This window comes from Solanum stenotomum, chromosome 3, assembly GCF_019186545.1.
Source record: "Solanum stenotomum isolate F172 chromosome 3, ASM1918654v1, whole genome shotgun sequence".
NCBI classification, from domain to species: Eukaryota; Viridiplantae; Streptophyta; class Magnoliopsida; order Solanales; family Solanaceae; genus Solanum; species Solanum stenotomum.
This window is the reverse complement of record NC_064284.1, coordinates 6,158,734-6,181,184: the sequence shown is the minus strand read 5'-3', so window position 1 is coordinate 6,181,184 and position 22,451 is coordinate 6,158,734. Positions and strand designations below refer to the sequence as shown.

Below are 22,451 nucleotides of genomic sequence, written 5' to 3'. Positions count from 1 at the left end.
ATGCGAATCCAATTGCTTGGAAAGAACATGCTGGGTATTGTAGATGGAACCTGGAAGAAAGAGGATTTTTCTTCAGATTTAGCTCACCAATGGGATAGATGTGATGCCGTTGTGATTGGATGGATACTGAGATCAGTGACAAAGGAACTACATGCAGGGATTGTCTATGCAGAAAATGTGAAGATGATTTGGGAAGATCTTAAGGAGAGGTTTAATAAAGTGAACACTTGGCGAGTCTACCAACTGCATAAAAATATGGTAACTTTGATTCAAGGAACTGATAATGTGTGTACTTATTTCTCAAAACTGAGACATTTCTGGGCAGAATTTGATAGCATGACACCACCTCCTTGTGATTGTGCTAAATCCAAGGATTTTATGTTGCATATACAGATATTAAAGGTGATGCAATTTCTTATGGGACTGAATGAGAACTATGAACAAGCTAGGAGCCAAATACTGATGACTAGTCCAACTCCAAATATCAATAAGGCCTACTCCATGCTGATCGAAAGAGAGAGTCAAAGGTCGATTGTCAATTCAGGAGACAGAGTTGAATTAGGAGCCATGATGGCAGGGAGAGGAAACTCTTATCACAGACCGCCAAAGGATGTATGCTACAGATTGGTTGGATACCCACCGGGATATAAAGGAAAAAAGAAGGAAGAGTTCTCTAATGCAAACAATGTTCGAAATGAAGACACTGGTGCACATAGGTATCAAGGAGAAGCTACTGCCTATAATGCTCAAACTGAAAATATACATCCAAATGTGTGTGCAGGGTACAAGACTGAATGTTCAACTGGAAAAGGAGATCTTCAAAAAGCACCATACTTGACTGAGAACCAACAAGACAAGATCAAAATGATGTTTGACAATGATAAGCAACCAGATTACATGGCTCATATGGCAGGTATTGACTTCAAACCTTTATCCACAGTAAAGCAGATAAAGTGGATAATAGACACAGGAGCTACAAATCATATGACTGCTAGTTTAGATACAATGACTAGCATAGAACATGTACGAACACATCATAAAAGGAAGGTCCATTTGCCTAATGGTGAAGTGACAATGGTGTCTCACACAGGAAAGTGCAGTTTGGGAGATATGTGAGTACTTGAAAATGTTCTGTACATACCTGATTTTAAGTATAATCTTTTATCAGTATCAAAGATAACTAAGGAGCTCAATTGTTTTGTCTTTTTTTATCTTGGTTTCTGCTTCTTCCAGGACCTTACCAGTGGGATCTTGAAGGGGATTGGTAAGGAGAGTGATGGTTTATACATAATGTTCTCACCACAACATGACACACATTTCAGTGCTGATTCGAATACAGAAGTTCACAGAGTTTATGTTGCAAAGAAGAAACATGAAGATATACTGTTGTGGCATAGAAGGCTTGCTCATCCTTCTAGTGTTTCCATGAAGCATTTGCTTGGTTATAAACTAGATGAGTGTAAATCAATCGTAGTTGATTGTGAAGTGTGTCCTCTAGCTAAGCACACTAGACTTTCATTTCCTCATTCTACTAGTACTTCTGTTAAAGTGTTTGAACTGTTGCACCTAGATGTTTGGGGACCATATCATGCTGAAACTTTTGATGGGAATAAACATTTTCTGACTATAGTTGATGACTTCTCTCATGTTACATGGATTTTTCTGTTAAAGTTTAAAAGTGATGTTATATTAGTATTGAGACAATTTCTCAAACTGATACACACTCAATTCCAGGCTAAATGATTAGAACAGATAATGGTGGTGAATTTGTGAATTCTGCGATGCAACAATTCCTTCAAGAACTTGGTATTATCCATCAGACCACTTGTGTCTATACCCCTCAGCAGAATGGTATAGTTGAGAGGAAGCATAGACATTTACTTGAAGTAGCTAAAGCCCTTAGATTTCAAGGACATGTTCCTATCAGATTTTGGGGTCATTGTATTCTAACTGCAGCTTATGTTATTAATAGATTACCATCAACCGTCCTTGGTGGTAAATCCCCTTATGAATTGTTTTTTGGAAAGTCATCTTCAGTTACTCATCTAAGAACTTTTGAATGTCTGTGCTATGCTAGTGCTTTGCCTAGAAAGGATAAATTTGCTTCTAGAGCAGTGCCTTCTGTGTTCATAGGCTACTCTACTACTACCAAAGGATATATTTTATTTGATCTTGCATAGAAAAGATTTTTTGTCAATAGGGATGTCACTTTCAGGGAACATGTCTTTCCTTTTCAGTCATCTCCTGAGCCTGTCCCTCAGGTTGATCAGTTTCTTTGGTCTTCTGAATCATTCCCTCCTAGTGACATTTCCTCTATTGATGACCCTCTTCACACTATCACTGTTAATGATCCTGCAAGTCCACTGCCTACACAGTCTTCTAGTTCACCACATCCTTCTACATCTCCTATTGTTTCCAATGCATCTCCAGATACAACCTTGCATGTCTCCATTCCTTCACCACCTAGGAGGTCACAAAGAGTATCTAAGGCACCCCTTTGGCATGTTGATTATGTCACCAAAAAGGTTGCTCATGTTACTTATCCACTCAGTGCCTATCTCTCCAATGCAACTATTTCACCAGCTCATCAGGTGTTTCTCAGTTCTCTATCTCATATACAGGAGCCTAGGTCCTATCATGAGGCTATTAAGGATAACAGGTGGGTTGATGCCATGACTTCTGAGTTGGAGTCTCTTCAGCTCAACCATACTTGGGATTTGGTACCCTTACCTCCAAGCAAAATGGCTATTGGTTGTCGATGGGTGTATAAGGTTAAGTTGCAGGCTTCTGGTGAGGTGGAGAGATTCAAAGCCAGGCTGGTGGCTAAGGGGTATAATCAGCAGGAAGGTCTAGACTATCATGAAACATTTTCTCCAGTGGTCAAGATTGCCACTGTGAGAATTGTTCTGTCACTGGCTGCTCAAAATAACTGGCATATTCATCAGCTGGATGTTTATAATGTTTTCCTTCAAGGTGATTTAGATGATGAGGTGTACATGCAGCTTCCTCAGGGATTACCAAGTCAAAGGGAGTCTAGTGGCACTGTTTGTAGACTTGTTAAATCCTTGTATGGGTTAAAACATGCCAGCAGACAGTGGAACTTGAAATTATCTGATGCATTGGTCCATTCAGGTTTTGTTCAAAGTTGTATGGATCACTCATTGTTCATAAGGAAGAAAGGGAATGATATTGTCATTGTTTTGGTCTATGTGGATGATATGTTGGTAACAGGTAGCAGTATCTCTGCTATTGAGGAAACCAAAGCATCCTTACATGAAGCCTTCAAGATCAAAGACTTAGGAACACTGAAGTTCTTTCTTGGAATGGAGTTTCACAGATCTTCTAAAGGTATTCTGATAAACCAGATGAAGTATGCTCTAGAAATCATTTCAGAACTGGGGATAGGATCTGTCAAACCAGCATGGACTCCACTAGAGGTTAATGCAAAGCTAACAACACCAGAACTTGATGAGTTGATACAAAAAATAGATGATGACATGTTAGAAGACAAGACAAAGTATCAAAGGTTAATTGGGAAGATGTTATACTTGACACTTACGAGACCTGACATAAGCTATGCAGTACAGACTCTTAGTCAATTTTTACAACAACCTAAACAATCTCACTGGGATGCAGCAGTTAGGGTCATGAAGTATATCAAAAGAGAGCCAGCTCTAGGTATATTGTTGAGTAGCAAGGCCTCCAATTCACTGACAGTCTTCTGTGATTCAGACTGGGCTTCTTGCCCCAACACAAGAAGGTCAGTCTCAGGTTTTGTGATCAAACATGGGAGCTCACTGATTTCTTGGAAATCAAAGAAACAAAGTGTGGTGTCCAGGAGTACAACAGAAGATGAATACAGGAGCATGGCAAATGTTGTTTCTGAAGTAGTGTGGCTAACTGCTTTGTTGAAAGAATTGGATGGTGAGATAATAACTCCTGTAATTGTGCACAGTGATAACAAAGCTGCATTGCAAATTGCAGCAAATCCTGTTTTTCACTAACGTACTAAACATATTGAGATAGATTGTCATTTCATCAAGCATAAAATTCAAGAGGGGCTGATCAAGACAGTGCATGTAGGTTCCAAAGATCAATTGGCAGATGTGTTGACTAAAGGTTTGCCACGACCACAACATGAATTCCTAGTAGGCAAGCTAGGCATGTTGAATATCTTCATACCAGCCAGCTTGAGGGGGAGTAAAGAAATAGGCATAACATGATGAAATGAGTATGAGGGGCAAGTTAGTCAATACCAATAATAGATATTTGTTAGGCAAGTTTGTTAGTACAGTTAGTAGAAGTTAGTTACAGTTTGTTAGATGATGCTGTATATATACAGAAAGATGTACCAATACAATGTATCAGTTTTCACTCATTTTCTTTCAATACAAGTTCTCTCTCTTTTCTTCTTAGCAGAGCTTTCTCTAATGGCTATCAATGGAAGTCTAGTGAATTGAGTGTTAACTGTTCATAGAATTTATCAAAAATACCTAATTTCAAACTAATATTATCTATTCCTGAAATTCCTCTATTATATTTTCTATCTTAATTTATATGATTCATTTTTCTTTTTAGATCGTGCAAAAAAAAATGACACATTCTTATATTTAATAAAAAAAAAACTAACTTNCACCGATGGAGTTGTCGATGTATCGGACTTCCAGGCTGGTGATTCCAATTGACACCGACGCCATTGTTTCTTCTCCATTAATCGCTATCCAGGAACCTAAAATGTTAATTAGGGATATTGGAGAGAAGAGGAGAAAATGCCTCTGCCTTACTATTATAAATTGAATTTTAATTTGAGGGTTACCACAGTTAATAACCCCCACAAATTGCTTAGAAATGGCAGGGTTACTTAAACCTCCGTAATTAGATGCAATTTACGGGGTTATATTAACCTCCGTAATAAAACTCCAACAATTAAAGGGTTTTTTTGTAGTGTTAACCCTAACCTTTTTAAAAAAAAATAATCTTTAAACACAATGTTTTTATTAGGTTAAAGGATGAAAAGAAAACTACCAAGTAACATAACATGAGCTGACATTTGAACATATAGTTGAGGTATGTAACTTCACATTTGGCATAATAGACAATGCACTTTTTCTCATGATCGTTTGATAGAGTATATAAGAGTAATGTTAAATATAATGCATTACTTTAGTTATATTTATATTAATTATTCTAATATTAATCATGCATAAATTATTTATTACTCGACTAAGTGCAGTGGGTACGTTGAGCCATTACCAGAGTTTACAAAGGAAATTGGAGAGTCACCAAAGTATAGAGGATTCGTGTTTGAAGAATATCATGAGTTGAGATTCAGAAACAGGAGTCATCCACCATCTAGACCTGAAGATCTCATACATATAACACACCACTCAATTTCTAATTAGACAAAAAGTCTATGTGATGAAATGTTTTATCTCTATATGAAAAAGAAACATTGCAATAATAGGTATTACATCATTCTTAATATGTAATGTTGAATAATTATGTAATAATGTGGTATGAGTAATAGTTAGTAATAAAGAAATAAATAAAGAAGAAAATATCTTGTTTGAACAATTTCTTTTTATCACAAAAAAGATCTTGTGAGATTTTGGAGTCTCATTATTTATGAAAAATTGAGATATTAGTGGGTGTGATTTATGCTAAGTTTTCTTGTTTCAAAATGATATTGGAATTCAATTAATGTACTGCATTGAATATTGTGTTTTTATTAGAAATCACTTTTAACATAAAGATACATGGAATATATTTAGTACTCCGCAGACAATAATGTAACTATGAATTGTAATCAGTCAAAATGTAGCTAAAAATACCTAATTTCAAACTAATATTATCTATTCCTGAAATTCCTCTATTATATTTTCTATCTTAATTTATATGATTCATTTTTCTTTTTAGATCGTGCAAAAAAAAATGACACATTCTTATATTTAATAAAAAAAAAACTAACTTAAAATATATATTTTATTTTTAATAAAATAATTTATAATTACATAAATAGCTATTATTTATTTTAAATTACAATTTTTTTTATAAAAATTATCTTTTAAATTTCGTATCAAATCAAATTGCATCATCATATAAAATTGATTATAGGGATTATATTATATGCTCATATAAGCACTCAATTGGAAAATTGCTTTTGCTCCCGAGTTTTCTTTAAATAGGATAGGAGCTTTCTCAATCCTTGTTTTTAATAAATGGGCATCTTTGTCCCACTTTTAAATTAAGAAAATAAAAGTAAAAATCTTCGTGTCTACTTTTCCTTATTCTGATGACGTGTTTTTTATTCTCCAAATAACTAAATATTAAAAAAATGCGTCAATCATATTTTGGTTTTATTATTAATTATTATCGTCACCCATAATCATGAGTGACAATCATTCTTTCCTTAGTCATGCCACCAAAAATAAAAATTTCGTCTCATCAGTAAGCTAACTAAGTTGACATTATAAAATAAAGAAGCTCTCAAATGCTACTCTCTCAATGTATGTGGAGAAATTTAAAATACAAGAAAATTAAAATATTTATTTTAATTATGAATTAATGTATAGATTTTTAAAAATAAAAATTGATATATTTAAATACACGGAAACACTATAAGTCAACAGATGTAAGGATTCAAAATATTTAAAAATAATTGAGAAAATTACAATTAAAAAACTATTTAATTACCTGAATAGTTATAACACCTTCACATAATTTAAAATGAATTGGCAGAGTATTCGTGAAAAAAAATGATGTGATGAGTAGGGTTGTTCAATATCGAATCAAAACTGATAATTCGAACCGGAAAAAAGTTATTGGTTTATTGGTTTAGCGGTTTTGATAACAGTTTTTGATTATTTTTGTTATCGGATTAATTATCGGTTCCTAACAGTTTGAAGTTTTTTCTTAACGGGTTAACCGATAACCCGATAGTAAATTTAATAATTATATTTATACCATTTAGTATATAAAGTTCTTTACTTAGAGTTTGGTTTCCTACTTTTATTTCTGGTTGTCTCAAACGCTTGGTTACTCTACAATGTAAAAGTGTTTGTTTTTTAGCAAGATATAACTTGTGAACTCATGTACATGGTTCATTTGGTTTGTCACCTTGTTTCCATGTGATTTTCAATATTTTTTTGTGTCAAATCGTAAACCGATAACCGAACTGATAACGATCAATAACCGATAAGCCAATGTCTTAATGGTTCTACAATGGTTTAGTATCTCTACAAACCCATAACGAATAAGTCAAACCGATAAATTTCAAACCCGAACTGAACCGGCCGATACACGGGGGCTAAAGAGTTATTCAGAACTTAATTATTATCCAAAGTGTAATTAAAGTTCCAACTAATAATTTGTTTAATGAACATAAAGGTGCCCCTCCTTTTTCCGCAACCAACATCTGTATTTTTTTCAAAATAATTTATTCAGTAATACTGGAGTCAGTTAGAAGACAAACACCATGGAGAGTTGCAGCTGAAAATAAACAACTACATAAGTAGGTGGTAGTTGGTTTACTTTTGAGAAATAACAAATCTATCATCACTACTATATGTATAGTAGGAGTAGCAATCAGCATCATCTAAAATATAAATTAATCGGTTCCACTATTAATTAAGTGATCATCTGGTTAGTTTACTGATCACGCCTATCAAACTTTTCTAATAGAGTTATTCAAGTTATTATCTAATGATTCTTGTCCTCAATGATTTGTGGAGACCCTTTAACTAATAAGTATATATTTGTCTTGTAAGATAAAATGTTAGGACGTTACGTTATTGGATCATTTTTTGGATTACTAGAAAAGCATAAAATTCCTAAACTATAGCATATGACAAGTCTTGATAGAGCTAGGAATCCAGAAACTGAATATTTATATGGGGCAGATCAACAATTGACTTCTCCTTAAACTATGTTTTTTTGTTTTGTTTTATAAAGAGGTTGGAACAAAATTGAGAGTCAAGAGAATTAAGGAAAACACCATGGCTAGTTTTGATATTCCAACTATTGATGTTTCTCCATTTTTTAGATTAGAGGAAAATGAAGAAGGGAAAAAGAAGGTTATTGTGCAAATAAGAGAAGCTTGTGTTAACTATGGTTTCTTCCAAATTGTGAATCACGGAATTCCTTTGGAGTTGTTGAGCGGAACCATGGATATGTATTCTAAGACTTTCAGAAAAACTCGCGGTACCTTTTTATAATTATCTTAAAAGCACAAAGAATTCATCTGGGACTAATGAACATTAGCTGTTTCGTTTTCCATTCAATGTCTTCCCCAATTTCAAGTAATATTTTATTCTATTCTCTCTCAATTGCATCTCAAATTAACTGTTTCTAGTTTAGGCGATCCTTTGTTATGGTGTTTCCAATAAGAAGTAGTACGAAATTTTAATTCTTTAGAAAATTTGTAAGAATGTTCTCTGTTTGATATTCTTAGGCAAGTATTGGAGGCGATTGTTTCTCATTTCACAAAATTAGAAGTTGTGTTGGAAGGAATCATAAATGAGTGTCTTGGCCTCCCTCCTGACTTCCTACCAAACTATAGAAATGATCGTTCTCGGGATTCATTGCTCGGTCTCCACTACTTTCCAGCGATAGAAGATGATGACAAGACGGGAAAAACTGCACATGAAGATCCTGGCTGCTTCACTATTCTCTACCAGGATGAAGTTAGAGGCCTTGAGGTGCACAAAGATGACCAATGGATTCCCATAGCGCCTTCCAAAGACAAACTTATTGTTAACATTGGTGATGTCATTCAGGTATTTATAATTTGAATGTTGGTTAATTTCACAGTTACCATTTCCCAAAATTTAAAAACTTTTATATTTGTTGATATAAAAAAGGTGCTAAGCAACAATAAATTCAAGAGTGCAACTCACAGAGTGGTGAGACCAAGTGAAACAAACCGTTACTCGTACGCTTTCTTCTATAATGTGCATGGAGACAAGTGGGTTGAGCCATTACCACAATTTACAAAGGAAATTGGAGAGTCACCAAAGTACAGAGGATTCGTGTTTGAAGAATATCATCATTTGAGAATCAAAAACAGGAGTCATCCTCCAGATAGACCTGAAGATCTCATCCATATAACTCACTACTCAATTTCTAATTAGAGGACAAGTCTATGTGATGAACAGTTTTCTCTCTATATGGAAATAAACATATCAATAATATGTATCGTGACCATCTCATTTAAAAATTTAATTTGTTAGGCAGCACATGCTGTTATTTCTTAAAACACGTCTTTTCAATTTATATCTACGTGTGTTACAGCCGTTTGTCGTTACTAATTTAAAATACTCAAATTGCAGCTACTGCAATCTTGTTTCTTTCTCTTCCCTTTTTTTTTCTTTTTCCGAATAACGTCAAGTACTACTCCTTCATATTGTTTACTCTAGTTTGTCTCTTCCTATGGTTCTGCAAAGGGAGTTAAATTATTTGATCTGATTAATCTTTAGCCATACTTATCCTTGTGTGTAATCTTGTACCAATAAGATTCATCTTAGCCATCTCACAAAACCAAATTATTGATTGATTTTTATCAACATCTTGGTTGCACGAGTACTATTGCAAGTCCACATGGCTAATTTAGTAATACCAACAGTTGACCTCTGCCCTTTATTTCTAGGAGATGAAAATGACCAGGAAACACTTTTGTTTATTGTTAAAAGGGTTGAAAAGAGGAACCCTTGCGCTGTTGTCATGCTTTGGCTTTGAAAAATGATTGACATATTGTTTTTAGACAATTTTTTAAATATTATTTACCTAATTATTTATTTAATCATTAATTAAATTAGCCAAATGTACAACCCGAATTGGATCTGCGTGACCCAATTTCAAACCGCACTACCCGATTCAGTTTCTTTCTCGAATTTTATTTAAAATTTCCATCCAAAGGTTGCAAATTTTCAGAAACATTTGTTTATTAAGTGACTGTTTTGGAAGGTTACGAGTTACTCGTGCACATTCAAAGTTTGAAAGTTGTGGACTGAAGTCAAGTTAAAGAACACATTTGTGTATTATGCCTTTTAAATTTATGACTGAGCTATCCAGAAATTGAATAGTATTATTTATATGGCCATATGGGGCAGAACAGAAATGATTAAGGGCAAATTAATTTTATATTCTGTTTAACTATTTTATTTGAGCGAATGATTGCATACTTGTCTATTGAGAGTGGAGAAAATTAAGGAAGACATCATGGCTAGTTTTGATATTCCAACAATTGATGTTTCTCCGTTTTATAGATTAGAGGAAAACGAAGAAGCGAAAAAGAAGGTTATTGAGCAAATAAGAGAAGCTTGTGTTAACTATGGTTTCTTCCAGATTGCGAATCACAAAATTCCTTTGGAATTGTTAAGCAGAAGCATGGATATGTATAAGACTTTTTTTGCTTCTTCAGATGAAGAAAAACTGTTGGTACCTCATAATTATTTCAAAAGCACACAGAATCCAGCTGAGACTTATGAGCACTTTGCGTTTCGTCTTTCATCCTCTGTCGTCAATGTCTGCCCCAAAAATCCACCTCATTTCAAGTAATACTTTAATTTATTAGCATCTCAAATTAACTGTTTCTTGTCAAGAATTTAAAGTTTCATTCACCCATTTATATATATATATGTTGTTAGGGAATTATTGGAGGAGATGGGTTCCCATTTCAAAAAATTAGGAGTTGTGTTGGAAGGAATGATAAGTGAGTGTCTGGGCCTCCCTCCTAACTTTCTAACAAACTATAAAAATGATGAGTCTCGGGATACGTTGATCGGCATCCACTACTTTCCAGCTACAGAAAATGACAACACAGGAAAACAGGCACACGAAGATCTTGGCTGCTTCACCGTTGTCTACCAGGATGAAGTCGGTGGCCTTGAGGTGCACAAAAATGGGCACTGGATTCCCATAGCCCCTTCCAAAGACAAACTAATTGTTAACATTGGAGATGTTATTCAGGTAATTATTGTTTTTGTTCCGCTGCTCACAGTTATCATCATCCAATTTATTTTTTATTTTATTTTATTTTTATGTCGAAGGTACTAAGCAACAATAGATTCAAGAGTGCAACTCACAGAGTGGTCAGACCAAGAGAAGCAAACCGTTACTCGTGCACTTTCTTCTATAACGTGCAAGGAGACAAGTGGGTTGAGCCATTACCACAGTTCACCAAGGAAATTGGAGAGTCGCCCAAGTACAGAGGATTCCTCTTCGGAGAATATATGCAGTTGAGAATCAAAAACATGACTCATCCACCAGCTACACCTCAAGATCTCATCCATATAACACACTACTCAATTTAATCTATGTGATGAATGTTTTATCGAAACATATATAGCAGCAATAATATGTATTACAACACTCTTAATATGTATGTATGTTGAAAGGTGCATGTGACCTCTCATTTCAAAATTTAAGAGAGCATACAATTATTTACTTAATTATGTTAAACACGTCTTTCACCGTACAAGCCGCCTGATTCTAATCCTCAATTTATATCTGTGTGTCTTGCTGCTGTCTGTCGTTCCTAATTTGAAATACTGCAATCTTGTTTCTTTTCCGAATAACACGTCAAGTACTACTCCTTCATATTGTGTACTTTAGTTTGTCCCTTTCTATGGTTCTGCAAAGGGAGTTAAATTATTTGATTTGAGTTGTTAACTTTTGAGGGGTATTTGTGGTCTCTAGAGATAACAACGGGGTACTTTTTATCTCAAAACGTAACAGAGGGTATAAATGGTCTATTTCGCACAGTTAAGGACAATTTTGATTCTTATCCAATATTTATATGGGCAGAAAATCAATAGTTGACTTCATTTTTGCTTTATAAAGAGGTTAAGAACATCATTGAGAGTCAAGAGAATCGACATGGCTAGTTTTGATATTCCAACAATTGATGTTTCTCCATTTATTAGATCAGAAGAAAATGAAGAAGGGAAAAAAAAGGGTATTGAGCAAATGAGAGAAGCTTGTGTTAACTATGGTTTCTTCCAAATTGCGAATCACGGAATTCCTTTGGAGTTGTTGAGCAGAATCATGGATATGTACAAGACTTTCTTTGCTTGTCCAGATGAAGAAAAACTATCGGTACCTTCTGATAACTATTTCAAAAGCACAAAGAAATCAGCTGGGACTTATGAGCAGCTACTGTTTCATCTTTCATCCTCTGGCTTCAATGTCTGCCCCGAAAATCCACCTCATATCAAGTAATATTTTAATTTATTTCCGTTATAGCCCTATTCTCTTTTGATTGGAAACTGTTTCAAGTTTAAGCGATTCCCTGTTATGGTGATTTCACTTAAATGGTAAGAATGTTGTTTGTTAAATAAATATGTTTTGATATTCTTAGGCAATTATTGGAGGAGATGGCTTCGCATTTCACAAAATTAGGATTTGTATTGGGGAGAATCATAAGTGAGTGTCTGGGCCTCCCTCCTAACTTCCTAGCAAACTACAGAAATGATCAGGCTAGGGATTTCTTGCTCGGCATCCACTACAGTCCAGCGACAGAAGCTGAGAACGTAGGAAAATCCGCACACAAAGATCCTGGCTGCATCACCATTCTCTATCAGGCAGAAGTTGGAGGTCTTCAGGTGCATAAAGATGAACAGTGGATTCCCATAGCGCCTTCCAAAGACAAACTAGTAGTTAATATTGGTGATGTCATTCAGGTAATTATAGTTTGGTTATTCCTGATTTATTTCACAGTTGTAATTATCCCAAAATTCTTCAAGAGTTGAACATTTTATTTTGTTTTTGACATATTAAAAAGGTGCTAAGCAACAATAAATTCAAGAGTGCAACGCACAGGGTGATCAGACCAAGAGAAACAAACCGTTACTCGTGTGCTTTCTTCTATAACGTGCAAGGAGATAAGTGGGTTGAGCCATTACCACAGTGCACCAAGGAAATTGGAGAATCGCCCAAGTACAGAGGATTCCTCTTTAAAGAATATGTGCAGTTGAGACAGAGAGACGAGACTCATCCACCAGCTAGACCTGAAGATCAATTCAATATAACCCACTACTCAATTTCTAATTAGAGAACAAGTCTATATGGAAAGAAACATAGCATTAATATGTATGTCAAAGTGTGTGATTATCTCATTTAAACTGTTACTGGGGACACAATTATTTTCTTAATTATGTTAACATGTCTTTGATCGTACAAGCCTGATTCTTTGAAGAGGAATCCTCAATGCACTGTTTGTTGTTACTGATTTAAAATAATCAAATTGCAGACTTGTTTGTTTCTTTCCTTTTTTCTTTTCTGAATAATGTTAAGTACTCCTTTCATATTGTTTACTCTAGTTTTAGACACCAATGCATATTACCTAATAACATTAAAAATAAGAAAACAAAAGGCTATTAATTTGCCGATCGACATCTTTCATCAGGTGGGCAGGCACATTATGATTTTTTATTGGTTTTGGAATTTTGGATCAGAGTTTGCTGATCTGTTGTATTTTGATAATTGGTTACCTTGATTCGATAAGATATGCTTACTGGCTTTTGAATTTTTTAAATATTTTGGCTTTTGGAATTTTGGATCAAGACATGAACAGACAAATAGGCAATGGAAAATGGCATTCAGCGACCAAAAAAAACAAAAGAACACATGTCATAAATCTAAATTAATGGTTGAGATTTAGGGTGTGTTTGGTATGAAGGAAAATGTTTTCCTAGAAAATGTTNGGGGTAAAACATAAAAAAATAAAATTAGAAATATTTTTTAAAAACAACTTTTAATATATTTTTGGGAGGGATGGTGGTAGGGGGTGGGGGTAGGGGTGAGGGTGGGGTAAACATATTGAATTTAAAAACAAACTTTAAATTATTTATTTTTTTGGGGGGCGTGGTTGGGGGTTGGTTTGAGTGTAGGGACAAAATAAATTAATTTTTTTAACAATTTATTTTTAATTGAAAGTTAGAAGAGAGTTTGGAAAATGTTTTCCTTAAGTTTTGAAGGGAAGTCATTTTCCTTAAATTTGAGGAAAATGAGTTGATTTGGAAAACATTTTCCAAAACATTTAACCCAACCAAACATGAGAAAATTGGAAAACATTTTCCGGAAAATGTTTTCCTTCATACCAAACACACCCATAATCACCTGAATCTCTTGTCCAAATAAGAACTTGGAGAAATGAAGAGATGCCAAATTTAACTTACTTCAACACCATAAAATGCTTATAAAATAAACTCAAAAGAACATCCAAATATAAGACGTTTGAAGAGAAAAGTAAGGAAAACATCAATATGGCTAGTTTTGATATTCCAACAATTGATGTTTCTCCATTTTTTAAATCAGAGGAAAATGAAGAAGGGAAAAAGAAGGCTATGGAGCAAATTAGAGAAGCTTGTGTTAACTATGGTTTCTTTCAGATTGTGAATCACGGAGTTCCTTCAGACTTGTTGAGTAGAACCATCGATATGTATAAGACTTTCTTTGCCTGTTCGGATGAAGAAAAACTGTCGGTACCTGATAATTATTTAAAAAGCACACCGAATTCAGCTGATACTTTTGAGCACTTGTGGTTTCGTTTTCCATTCTCTGGCTTCAATAACTGCCGCAGCATTACACCTCATTTCAAGTAACATTTCCGCTATACTCTCTCTCAAATTACCTGTTGATCCTCTGTTATGGTGTTTCCAATAAGAACTAACATTTTAATTTGCATGTTCTCTGTTTGATATTCTTAGGAAAGTATTGGAGGAGATAGTTTCCCATTTCACAAAATTAGGAGTTGTGTTGGAAGGAATCATAAGTGAGTGTCTTGGACTCCCTCCTGACTTCCTATCAAACTACAGAAATGATCGTTCTCGGGACTCGTTGATGGGCCTCCACTACTTTCCAGCGACAGAAGATGACAACACAGGAAAACCTGCACATGAAGATCCTGGCTGCTTCACTATTCTCTACCAGGATGAAATCGGAGGCCTTCAGGTGCACAAAGATGACCACTGGATACCCATAGCGCCTTCCAAAGACAAACTAGTTGTTAACATTGGTGATGTCATTCAGGTATTTATAATTCCACTCTTGGTTATAGATTTCACATTTACCATTATCCCAAAATTTTAACTTCTTATGTTGTTGACATATAAAAAGGTGCTAAGCAACAATAAATTCAAGAGTGCAACTCACAAAGTGGTGAGACCAGGTGAAACAAACCGTTACTCGTACGTGTTCTTCTATAATGTGCAAGGAGACAAGTGGGTTGAGCCATTACCACAATTTACAAAGGAAATTGGAGAGTCGCCCAAGTACAGAGGATTCGTGTTTGAAGAATATCATCAGTTGAGATTCAGAAACAGGAGTCATCCACCAGATAGACCTGAAGATCTCATCCATATAACACACTACTCAATTTCTAATTAGAGGACAAGTTTTATCTAATGAAAAGTTCTCTCTATATGGAAAGAAACATACCAATGATATGTATTACGTCACTCCTAATATGTATGTCAAAGTGTGTGACCACCTCATTTAATAATTTAAATGAGCACATGACATTTATTTTCTAAATTATGTTAAACACGTCTTTCACCGTATAAGTCTGATTCATTGAAGAGGAATCCTCAATTTATATCTATGTGTCTTGCTGCTGCTTGTTGTTACTGATTCAAAATAATCAAATTGCAGATCTTGTTTCTTTTCTTTGCTTTTTTCTTTTCCGAATAACGTCAAGTACTACTACTCCTTCATATTGTTTACTTTTGTTGACAATGCATCTGTGTTATAAAATCACTCCCCGTTCTTTCTAGGAGATGAAGATGGCGAGAGAAAGACAAGGCAAGAAAATAACATTTTAATCACACCAAATAATGAAGGAATCCATTGTTTAAGAATGACTTATTTTTTTGGGAGGATTTCAATAGACTAAAGGAGAAAGAAAAAACATAAGTTCATTACAGTGGTTGAGGGGCATTCCCCACAGGAAAAGTATTGGCCGTTAGTATTGCCGTTTTAGTATAAAATTGTTCTAACAAAAAAAAGTTCTCACTATGTCTGCTTGTAACGTTACTAAGGCGCACACAGGGGAACTTCAAAAATAATAATGGGGTCCCCAAAGCTTCATCCCTAAGAAGACTTTCAAGATGAATAGCATTAAAGAGCCTTTTTTTTAGGTAAGAATTTAATTTTGGGAGAAATATAAAGAAAGGAGAAGCATAATGGTTTTTTTTTTTTTTTTTGTTTATTAACAGTATGGGGTTTATGTTTATAAGATAGACATAAAAAATAATTTATTTTGTCAAGTCAAATTTATGTTAATAATATTCAATGACGATTGATATCTACTTAAGATAGAGAGTCCCACTATGCCAAGAATATGAGGTTCTTAGCTCTACTTAATTTCTTCCTTGTAAATATCTTTTTTTGTACCACTAACTTGTAAGATGAGAAAATGCTTATAAATTAAACTCGAAAGAAAATCCAAATATAAGACTAAGAAGAGTGAAGAGAATTAAGAAAAATATGATGGCTAGTTTTGATATTCCAACAATTGATGTTTCTCCATTTTTTAGATCAGATGAAAATGAAGGGAAAACGAAGGCTATTGAGCAAATTAGAGAAGCTTGTGTTAACTTTGGTTTCTTCCAAATTGTGAATCATGGAATTCCTTTGGAGTTGTTGAGCCAAACCATGGATATGTATAAGAATTTCTTTGCTTGTTCTGATGAAGAAAAACTCGCGGTACCTTCTGATAATTATTTAAAAAGCACAAAGAATTCAGTTGAGAACTTGGTGTTTCGTTTTCCATTCTCTGTCGTTGATGTCTGCCCCAACAAACTACCTCATTTCAAGTACATATATATATATTCTCTCTTGATTGCGACTCAAATTAGTTGTTTCTAGTTTTTTGCATTTTCAGAATGTTGCCTAATAAATATGTTTTGATATTGTTAGGCAAGTATTGGAGGAGATGATTTCCGAGTTCACAAAATTAGGAGTTGTGTTGGAAGGAATCATAAGTGAGTGTCTTGGCCTCCCTCCTGACTTCCTACCAAACTACAGAAATGATCGGTCTCGGGATTCGTTGCTCGGACTCCACTATTTACCTGTGGTGACACAAGATGACAACATTGGAAAACCTCCACATGAAGATCCTGGCTTCTTCACCATTCTCTACCAGGATGAAGTTAAAGGCCTTGAGGTGCTTAAAGATGACCACTGGATTCCCATAGCGCCTTCCAAACACAAACTAATTGTTAACATTGGTGATGTCATTCAGGTACTTATAACTCCACTCTAGGTTGGTTATAGATTTCACATTTACCACTATCCCAAAATTTTAATTTATTAAATTTTATTGACATAAATAAAAAAGGTGCTAAGCAACAATTAATTCAAGAGTGCAACTCACAGAGCAGTGAGCCCAAGTGAAACAGACCGTTACTCGTACGCGTTCTTCTATAATGTGCAAGGAGCCAAGTGGGTTGAGCCATTACCACAATTTACAGAGGAAATTGGAGAGTCGCCAAAGTACAGAGGATTCCTGTTTGAAGAATATCATCAGCTGAGAATCAAAAACAGGAGTAATCCACCAGATAGACCTGAAGATCTCATCCATATAACCCACTACTCAATTTCTAATTAGAGAAGACGTCTATGTAGTGAAAAGTTTTATCTATATTATGGAAATAAAGATGTATTACATCACTCCTAATATATATGTTGAAGTGTGCGACCATCTCAATTAAAAATTTAAATTGTTAGCGGGCACACAGTTATTTTCTTAAGTATGTTAAACATGTCTTTCACGCACAAGCCTGATTCTATGAAGAGGAATCCTCAATTTATAGCTATGTATTGCTGCTGTATGTTGTTACTAATTCAAAATATTCAAATTGCGGATACTGCAGATATTGTTTTCTTGCTTTCCTTTTTTGCTTTTCAGAATAACATCAAGTACTCCTTCATATTGTTTTACTGTAGTTTTAGACACCAATGCATCTGTTTTATAAAATTTAACTCCATATCAAAGTTATATGGGAATCTAGAGTATTGAGATTTTCTCTGAACAAATCTTTGATAATGCTAAAAATAATATCAGACAAATGATAAAGAGTACTAATTAAGATCTAACAACACAACGCAAATTATAATAGTAAAATGTGGTGAAATCACGTGAAGTTATATGAATTGAAGGATCCATGTGACGTCGTTATGTCCCTTTTCTATGGGGAGTTAAATTATTTGATTTAATTAATCTGTAACCATACTTATCCTTTTTTATAATGTTAACCATCAACCAGAAACACACGTATCTAGATAAGTACTTACAAAGCCACCATTTTGTTTGTAATCTTGTACTAATAAGATTTTTCTTAGCCATATTGAATATTGTAAATCAACATGGCTAATTCACTGATGCCAATAGTTGATCTCTCCCCGTTCTTTCTAGGAGATGAAGATGGCGAGAGAAAGGCAAGAGAAGTGATACACGAAGCATGTAGTCGATATGGCTTCTTCCAAATTGTCAATCATGGGGTGCCTTTGGACCTTATGAGCCGCGCCTTAAAACTATCAAAGTCCTTTTTTGAGTGTCCTGTTGAAGAGAAAATGAACTGCTCTCCATTGCCAGGGGCGCCTTTTCCTGCAGGCTATAACAGAAAACCAAATCCGTCTTATGAATTTGCAGAGTACTTGGTTATGCTTCACCCCGGATCCACCTTCAATGTTTTTCCTGCCAATCATCCACAACTCCGGTTAGTCATATATATCTTAATATTAGAATGATTTAAGTTAAATGCATAAAAAAGTTTTGTTTGATCAATTAATATTCGTCATAGAGTTTACTTGTCATTACCTTTTTGCGTGATCTGATTGTGTAAATATTGAACTTAAAATCACACTTCTAGTTATCTCATTTTTGCCAAAATAGCTATCGAACTTTTCCAACAGTCATCCAAGTTTTCATATTCTCTGCTATCTAATGATTCTTGTACTAAATTATTTGTTGAGAACCTTTACATCTTTTAAAATTTATGACAGAGCTATCCAAAAAATGAATATTATTTATATGGCCATATGGGGAAGAACAGAAATGATTAAGGGCTATTTAATTATAAATCCCATACATTTAACTATTTTTATTTGAGTGAATGATTAAGGGCTAGTTAATTTTAAATCCCGTTTAAGTATTTTATATGAGTGAATGATTGCGTATCTCTCTATTAATCTAACGTATAGAACACAAATCATCACCTTTGTAGGGCATGAAAAGCTGATCACTTAAAATAAACAGAAAGAAACTTGTCCTTCAAGTTGAACGAATAGCCGCTGATATATTAATTATTGTTTATTCAATGTTTCAGAGAAGTAATGGGAGATTTATTCAATCAATTCACAAAGATCGGTGCAATTTTAGAAAGCATCCTTAGTGAATCCTTGGGTTTGCCTCCAAGTACTCTTCAAGAATTTAACAATGAGAGAAATTGTGATGTGTTGACAGCATTATATTATTTACCAGCAACAGAGACTGAGAAAATGGGAATAAATTCACATAGAGATGTTGGATGTATAACATTTGTGTTACAAGATGAAGTTGGAGGGCTTGAAGTTCAAAAAGATGGTAAATGGATCCCAGTAACCCCCAATAAAGGTGCCCTTGTTGTCAACATTGGTATTGTTCTTCAGGTAAAAAAGAAAAAAAAAATTATACTCACTATATTAAATAAGTAATTTATTATTTACACCGCCACCAGAGGTCTTGAATTTGAGTTTTGTAATTGCGGAAGCTAATCTACAACAACCACAACTTGAGGAGTTACAGGCGATTAGTATCCTTTGTTGGTGGACTCGACTCAACAACTTTTTCCAACACTATTAAATGAGTCATACATGTCACGAATCTGAATTAGTTTAACCATTGAGTTTCAGATAGTAGATGATTACACCAAAATATAATTGTTTTTTTTCTTATTTTTTTGTTGAAGGTGCTGACGAATGACAAATACAAAAGTCCAAATCATAGGGTGATGAGACCCAATGGGAGATCAAGAAATTCATTTTCATTCTTCTATAATGTATCAGGGGGGAAATGGCTTGAACCCCTTCCCTATTTCACTAAGCAAATTGATGAGAAACCAAATTATAAGGGATTCATTTACAGTGATTATTTGCAAAAACGCAACGAAAATAAGCTCAAACGTGCTGCTGGACTTGAAGAAGATCTTGGTTTATCTCATTTTTCACTCACTAGATCAATAGAGAATCATTAAATTTGTGTTTTATCAATCATTGTTCCCCCTCATTTTAAATATAAACTTTCTTAATTTGTAGACATGTTTCTCTAGTCTTCCATTTTTGTTTTTTTTTCTTTATTATCCAAAATGATATATTTAAGCTACTTAATTAATAATACTACAGGACAGGATAATTTTTGGGCCAAATTATCTTTCGACCTCTTTATGGACTGAATTCAAGTTGAGTATATGAACGTCCCAAGAGGGTTGGATTGGACAAGCGTCCAGGTTCACTTCTAATGGATATACGAGACTAGAAATAAATTTTCAATCCTGTTTCGAAAAAATAGTCATTATTATCGTGGAGTTTCAAATTTTACATGTAAACGAGATTGGTCTAAGGTATTCACTGTCCAATGACAAAAATGCTTAAGATAGTTGTGTGCATCTATATTACTGATCATAGAAAGATGGATGTGTGAAACTTATCCCCTTATACTTAAATAGTTAAATAAATAAAGCACCAAATAACTTTGCCTTATTTATAACCTTCTTTAGACAGTAATGAGAGATCCATTCACATCAATGTCTTAATTTATGTATAAATATGGTTTTGGTAGGATTATAGGGATTCTTTTATTTTTAATTAGAGGTTTTGAATCGATTTTTTGGAAATGACTTTTTTTTATTGTTGAAAATGTTGAACATCAGATGGAAACTAAAAGAAAATCTCAAATTATGCTATTAACAAATTTGTAATTCAACTACCTTTATCAAATTTACTCGGCTCAAAATCTATTATTTATACCTATTTGATAGATAAACACATATACATGGTCTAATCCCAAACATTTACATATGAATAGCTTATTACTTATTGGTTACACATCTGAGTTATCCGACACATTTTTCGTTTTAATTATATTTATCCATAAAAACTGTCACAGTGTATATCTACAAAATTATTTTTATTTTATTTTTGAATGATAAATTTAAAGGCACATATATATCTACGGCTTATTACACTGTGAATCTTAAAATTATTTTTTTTCACATTTTTTATTCAATTAAATAATATCATATACATTAAAACGTAAGATTTACGCTTTAAAGTTCCAAAATGAAATAACAGTCAAGAGATAAGCTCGGATTTCTTCTGGTTGCCCAAAAAATAGGAAGGAGTGTTATTATTATGAGTATAATATAGTCTAATATATGTTTGGGTAATATCGTTTTCTACAACTTTGATGTCAGCATCATATATTATAATAGTAAGCACTCAATTGGCAAATTGCATTTTCTCTTGACTTTTCTTTAAACAGGATAGGAGCTTTCTCAATCCTTGTGTCTCCTTTTCCTTATTCTGATGACGTGTTCTTTTTTTTCCCTCTAAAATTAAAATAAAATGTGTCAATCATATTTTGCTTTTATTATTATCATCTCCATGAATGTCCATCATTCTTTCCTTAATCATGCAACCGACAATAAAAAAATCGTCTTCTCATCAAGCTAACCTAATATTCGTCTTTATCAGGAGTCGGGAAGCGTTTTATTCTTCAATGTGAATTTTTTCCAAAATTCATTATAAGATCACCTGGTCCAAAATTTTAATGCAAATATTCAAATAATTTAATCAATTAATTATCTAATTTTTTTACTTTAACGGTCATTGTTCAATTTTCTAACTGATAATTCCTTTCTCTTAAGAATTTAGAAAAATATTTAAAGAAAAAAAACTTAGTGGGTTCTGTTTAAATAAATAATATTGAATTTAAATATATGATGACAAGTGTAGCTTATTCCGTGAAAGTGTTTTTCTCCATATTTTTCTGCTTGTCGTGGTTTTCTTATGTGTTATATTTTGATTGGTTTATGTGAAGATCGTTTGGATAAGATATTCTTACGTGGTGACTTTTGGAATTTTGGATGAAAACAGCATACTAAAAGGCAATGAAAAATGACTTCACTAACCAAAAAATAAAAGAAAATGACTTTGAGTCAATTGATCATTTCATAGTTATATGATATCCTTTTGGAATCTTATCACAGATTTATGTTTGATAATTATTATCACATGATTCACATCCAACACTGTGAGGTTCTTAGCTATTGTTAATTCCCTCCCGATAAATATTTTTTGGTGCCACTAACTTTGTGAGATTATAGAACTTATCAAAATTGAATGAATAAAAAGGAAACAAATAAAAGTACATTTTGAAAATATTTCATCATAGTTAGGACAATCAAATCAACTTC

The 22,451-nt window shown here is 33.8% G+C and overlaps 5 protein-coding genes, 1 long non-coding RNA gene and 1 pseudogene across 6 annotated transcripts; 6 read left to right on the top strand and 1 right to left on the bottom strand.

Annotated features, from left to right (window-relative positions):
• The first annotated feature begins 7,994 nt into the window (after positions 1-7,994).
• On the top strand, positions 7,995-9,253 carry LOC125857823 (1-aminocyclopropane-1-carboxylate oxidase 5-like). Its single transcript, XM_049537471.1, has 3 exons — positions 7,995-8,199; positions 8,422-8,774; positions 8,859-9,253. Exons 1-3 carry the CDS (start codon positions 7,995-7,997, stop codon positions 9,126-9,128), a joined length of 828 nt encoding a protein of 275 aa, XP_049393428.1. The 3' UTR covers positions 9,129-9,253.
• An 886-nt stretch (positions 9,254-10,139) lies between these two features.
• Positions 10,140-11,473, top strand: LOC125857946 (1-aminocyclopropane-1-carboxylate oxidase 5-like). The gene is made up of 3 exons (XM_049537608.1): positions 10,140-10,550; positions 10,644-10,965; positions 11,046-11,473. The coding sequence occupies exons 1-3, from the start codon at positions 10,216-10,218 to the stop codon at positions 11,307-11,309; spliced, it is 921 nt and encodes a 306-aa protein (XP_049393565.1). The 5' UTR covers positions 10,140-10,215; the 3' UTR covers positions 11,310-11,473.
• LOC125857976 (uncharacterized) lies at positions 11,043-17,695 on the bottom strand. Its single transcript, XR_007445706.1, has 2 exons — positions 17,562-17,695; positions 11,043-11,271 (listed from the first exon to the last, which is right to left on the bottom strand). It is a non-coding gene; the product is annotated as an uncharacterized LOC125857976 (long non-coding RNA).
• On the top strand, positions 11,795-13,257 carry LOC125857942 (1-aminocyclopropane-1-carboxylate oxidase 5-like). The gene is made up of 3 exons (XM_049537604.1): positions 11,795-12,212; positions 12,356-12,677; positions 12,779-13,257. Exons 1-3 carry the CDS (start codon positions 11,875-11,877, stop codon positions 13,046-13,048), a joined length of 930 nt encoding a protein of 309 aa, XP_049393561.1. The 5' UTR covers positions 11,795-11,874; the 3' UTR covers positions 13,049-13,257.
• LOC125857943 (1-aminocyclopropane-1-carboxylate oxidase 5-like) lies at positions 14,239-15,656 on the top strand. Its single transcript, XM_049537606.1, has 3 exons — positions 14,239-14,596; positions 14,706-15,027; positions 15,115-15,656. Exons 1-3 carry the CDS (start codon positions 14,262-14,264, stop codon positions 15,382-15,384), a joined length of 927 nt encoding a protein of 308 aa, XP_049393563.1. The 5' UTR covers positions 14,239-14,261; the 3' UTR covers positions 15,385-15,656.
• Positions 16,339-17,605, top strand: LOC125857945 (protein DOWNY MILDEW RESISTANCE 6-like; annotated as a pseudogene).
• A 668-nt stretch (positions 17,696-18,363) lies between the features above and the next one.
• On the top strand, positions 18,364-20,295 carry LOC125857940 (jasmonate-induced oxygenase 1-like). Its single transcript, XM_049537602.1, has 3 exons — positions 18,364-18,716; positions 19,326-19,647; positions 19,947-20,295. Exons 1-3 carry the CDS (start codon positions 18,364-18,366, stop codon positions 20,229-20,231), a joined length of 960 nt encoding a protein of 319 aa, XP_049393559.1. The 3' UTR covers positions 20,232-20,295.
• The last annotated feature ends 2,156 nt before the right edge of the window (positions 20,296-22,451 follow it).

What these genes read in the sequence shown, in the direction of transcription:
- LOC125857942 (XM_049537604.1), top strand. Translation starts at nt 11,875, where the DNA reads ATGGCTAGTTTTGATATTCCAACAATTGATGTTTCTCCATTTATTAGA. An exon ending in GAAAATCCACCTCATATCAA is followed by an intron (nt 12,213 to 12,355) that starts GTAATATTTTAA and finishes TGATATTCTTAG; the next exon opens with GCAATTATTGGAGGAGATGG. An exon ending in ATATTGGTGATGTCATTCAG is followed by an intron (nt 12,678 to 12,778) that starts GTAATTATAGTT and finishes CATATTAAAAAG; the next exon opens with GTGCTAAGCAACAATAAATT.
- LOC125857946 (XM_049537608.1), top strand. Translation starts at nt 10,216, where the DNA reads ATGGCTAGTTTTGATATTCCAACAATTGATGTTTCTCCGTTTTATAGA. An exon ending in AAAAATCCACCTCATTTCAA is followed by an intron (nt 10,551 to 10,643) that starts GTAATACTTTAA and finishes ATATGTTGTTAG; the next exon opens with GGAATTATTGGAGGAGATGG. An exon ending in ACATTGGAGATGTTATTCAG is followed by an intron (nt 10,966 to 11,045) that starts GTAATTATTGTT and finishes TTTATGTCGAAG; the next exon opens with GTACTAAGCAACAATAGATT.
- LOC125857940 (XM_049537602.1), top strand. Translation starts at nt 18,364, where the DNA reads ATGGCTAATTCACTGATGCCAATAGTTGATCTCTCCCCGTTCTTTCTA. An exon ending in GCCAATCATCCACAACTCCG is followed by an intron (nt 18,717 to 19,325) that starts GTTAGTCATATA and finishes TCAATGTTTCAG; the next exon opens with AGAAGTAATGGGAGATTTAT. An exon ending in ACATTGGTATTGTTCTTCAG is followed by an intron (nt 19,648 to 19,946) that starts GTAAAAAAGAAA and finishes TTTTTGTTGAAG; the next exon opens with GTGCTGACGAATGACAAATA.
- LOC125857943 (XM_049537606.1), top strand. Translation starts at nt 14,262, where the DNA reads ATGGCTAGTTTTGATATTCCAACAATTGATGTTTCTCCATTTTTTAAA. An exon ending in AGCATTACACCTCATTTCAA is followed by an intron (nt 14,597 to 14,705) that starts GTAACATTTCCG and finishes TGATATTCTTAG; the next exon opens with GAAAGTATTGGAGGAGATAG. An exon ending in ACATTGGTGATGTCATTCAG is followed by an intron (nt 15,028 to 15,114) that starts GTATTTATAATT and finishes ACATATAAAAAG; the next exon opens with GTGCTAAGCAACAATAAATT.
- LOC125857823 (XM_049537471.1), top strand. Translation starts at nt 7,995, where the DNA reads ATGGCTAGTTTTGATATTCCAACTATTGATGTTTCTCCATTTTTTAGA. An exon ending in GACTTTCAGAAAAACTCGCG is followed by an intron (nt 8,200 to 8,421) that starts GTACCTTTTTAT and finishes TAGAAAATTTGT; the next exon opens with AAGAATGTTCTCTGTTTGAT. An exon ending in ACATTGGTGATGTCATTCAG is followed by an intron (nt 8,775 to 8,858) that starts GTATTTATAATT and finishes GATATAAAAAAG; the next exon opens with GTGCTAAGCAACAATAAATT.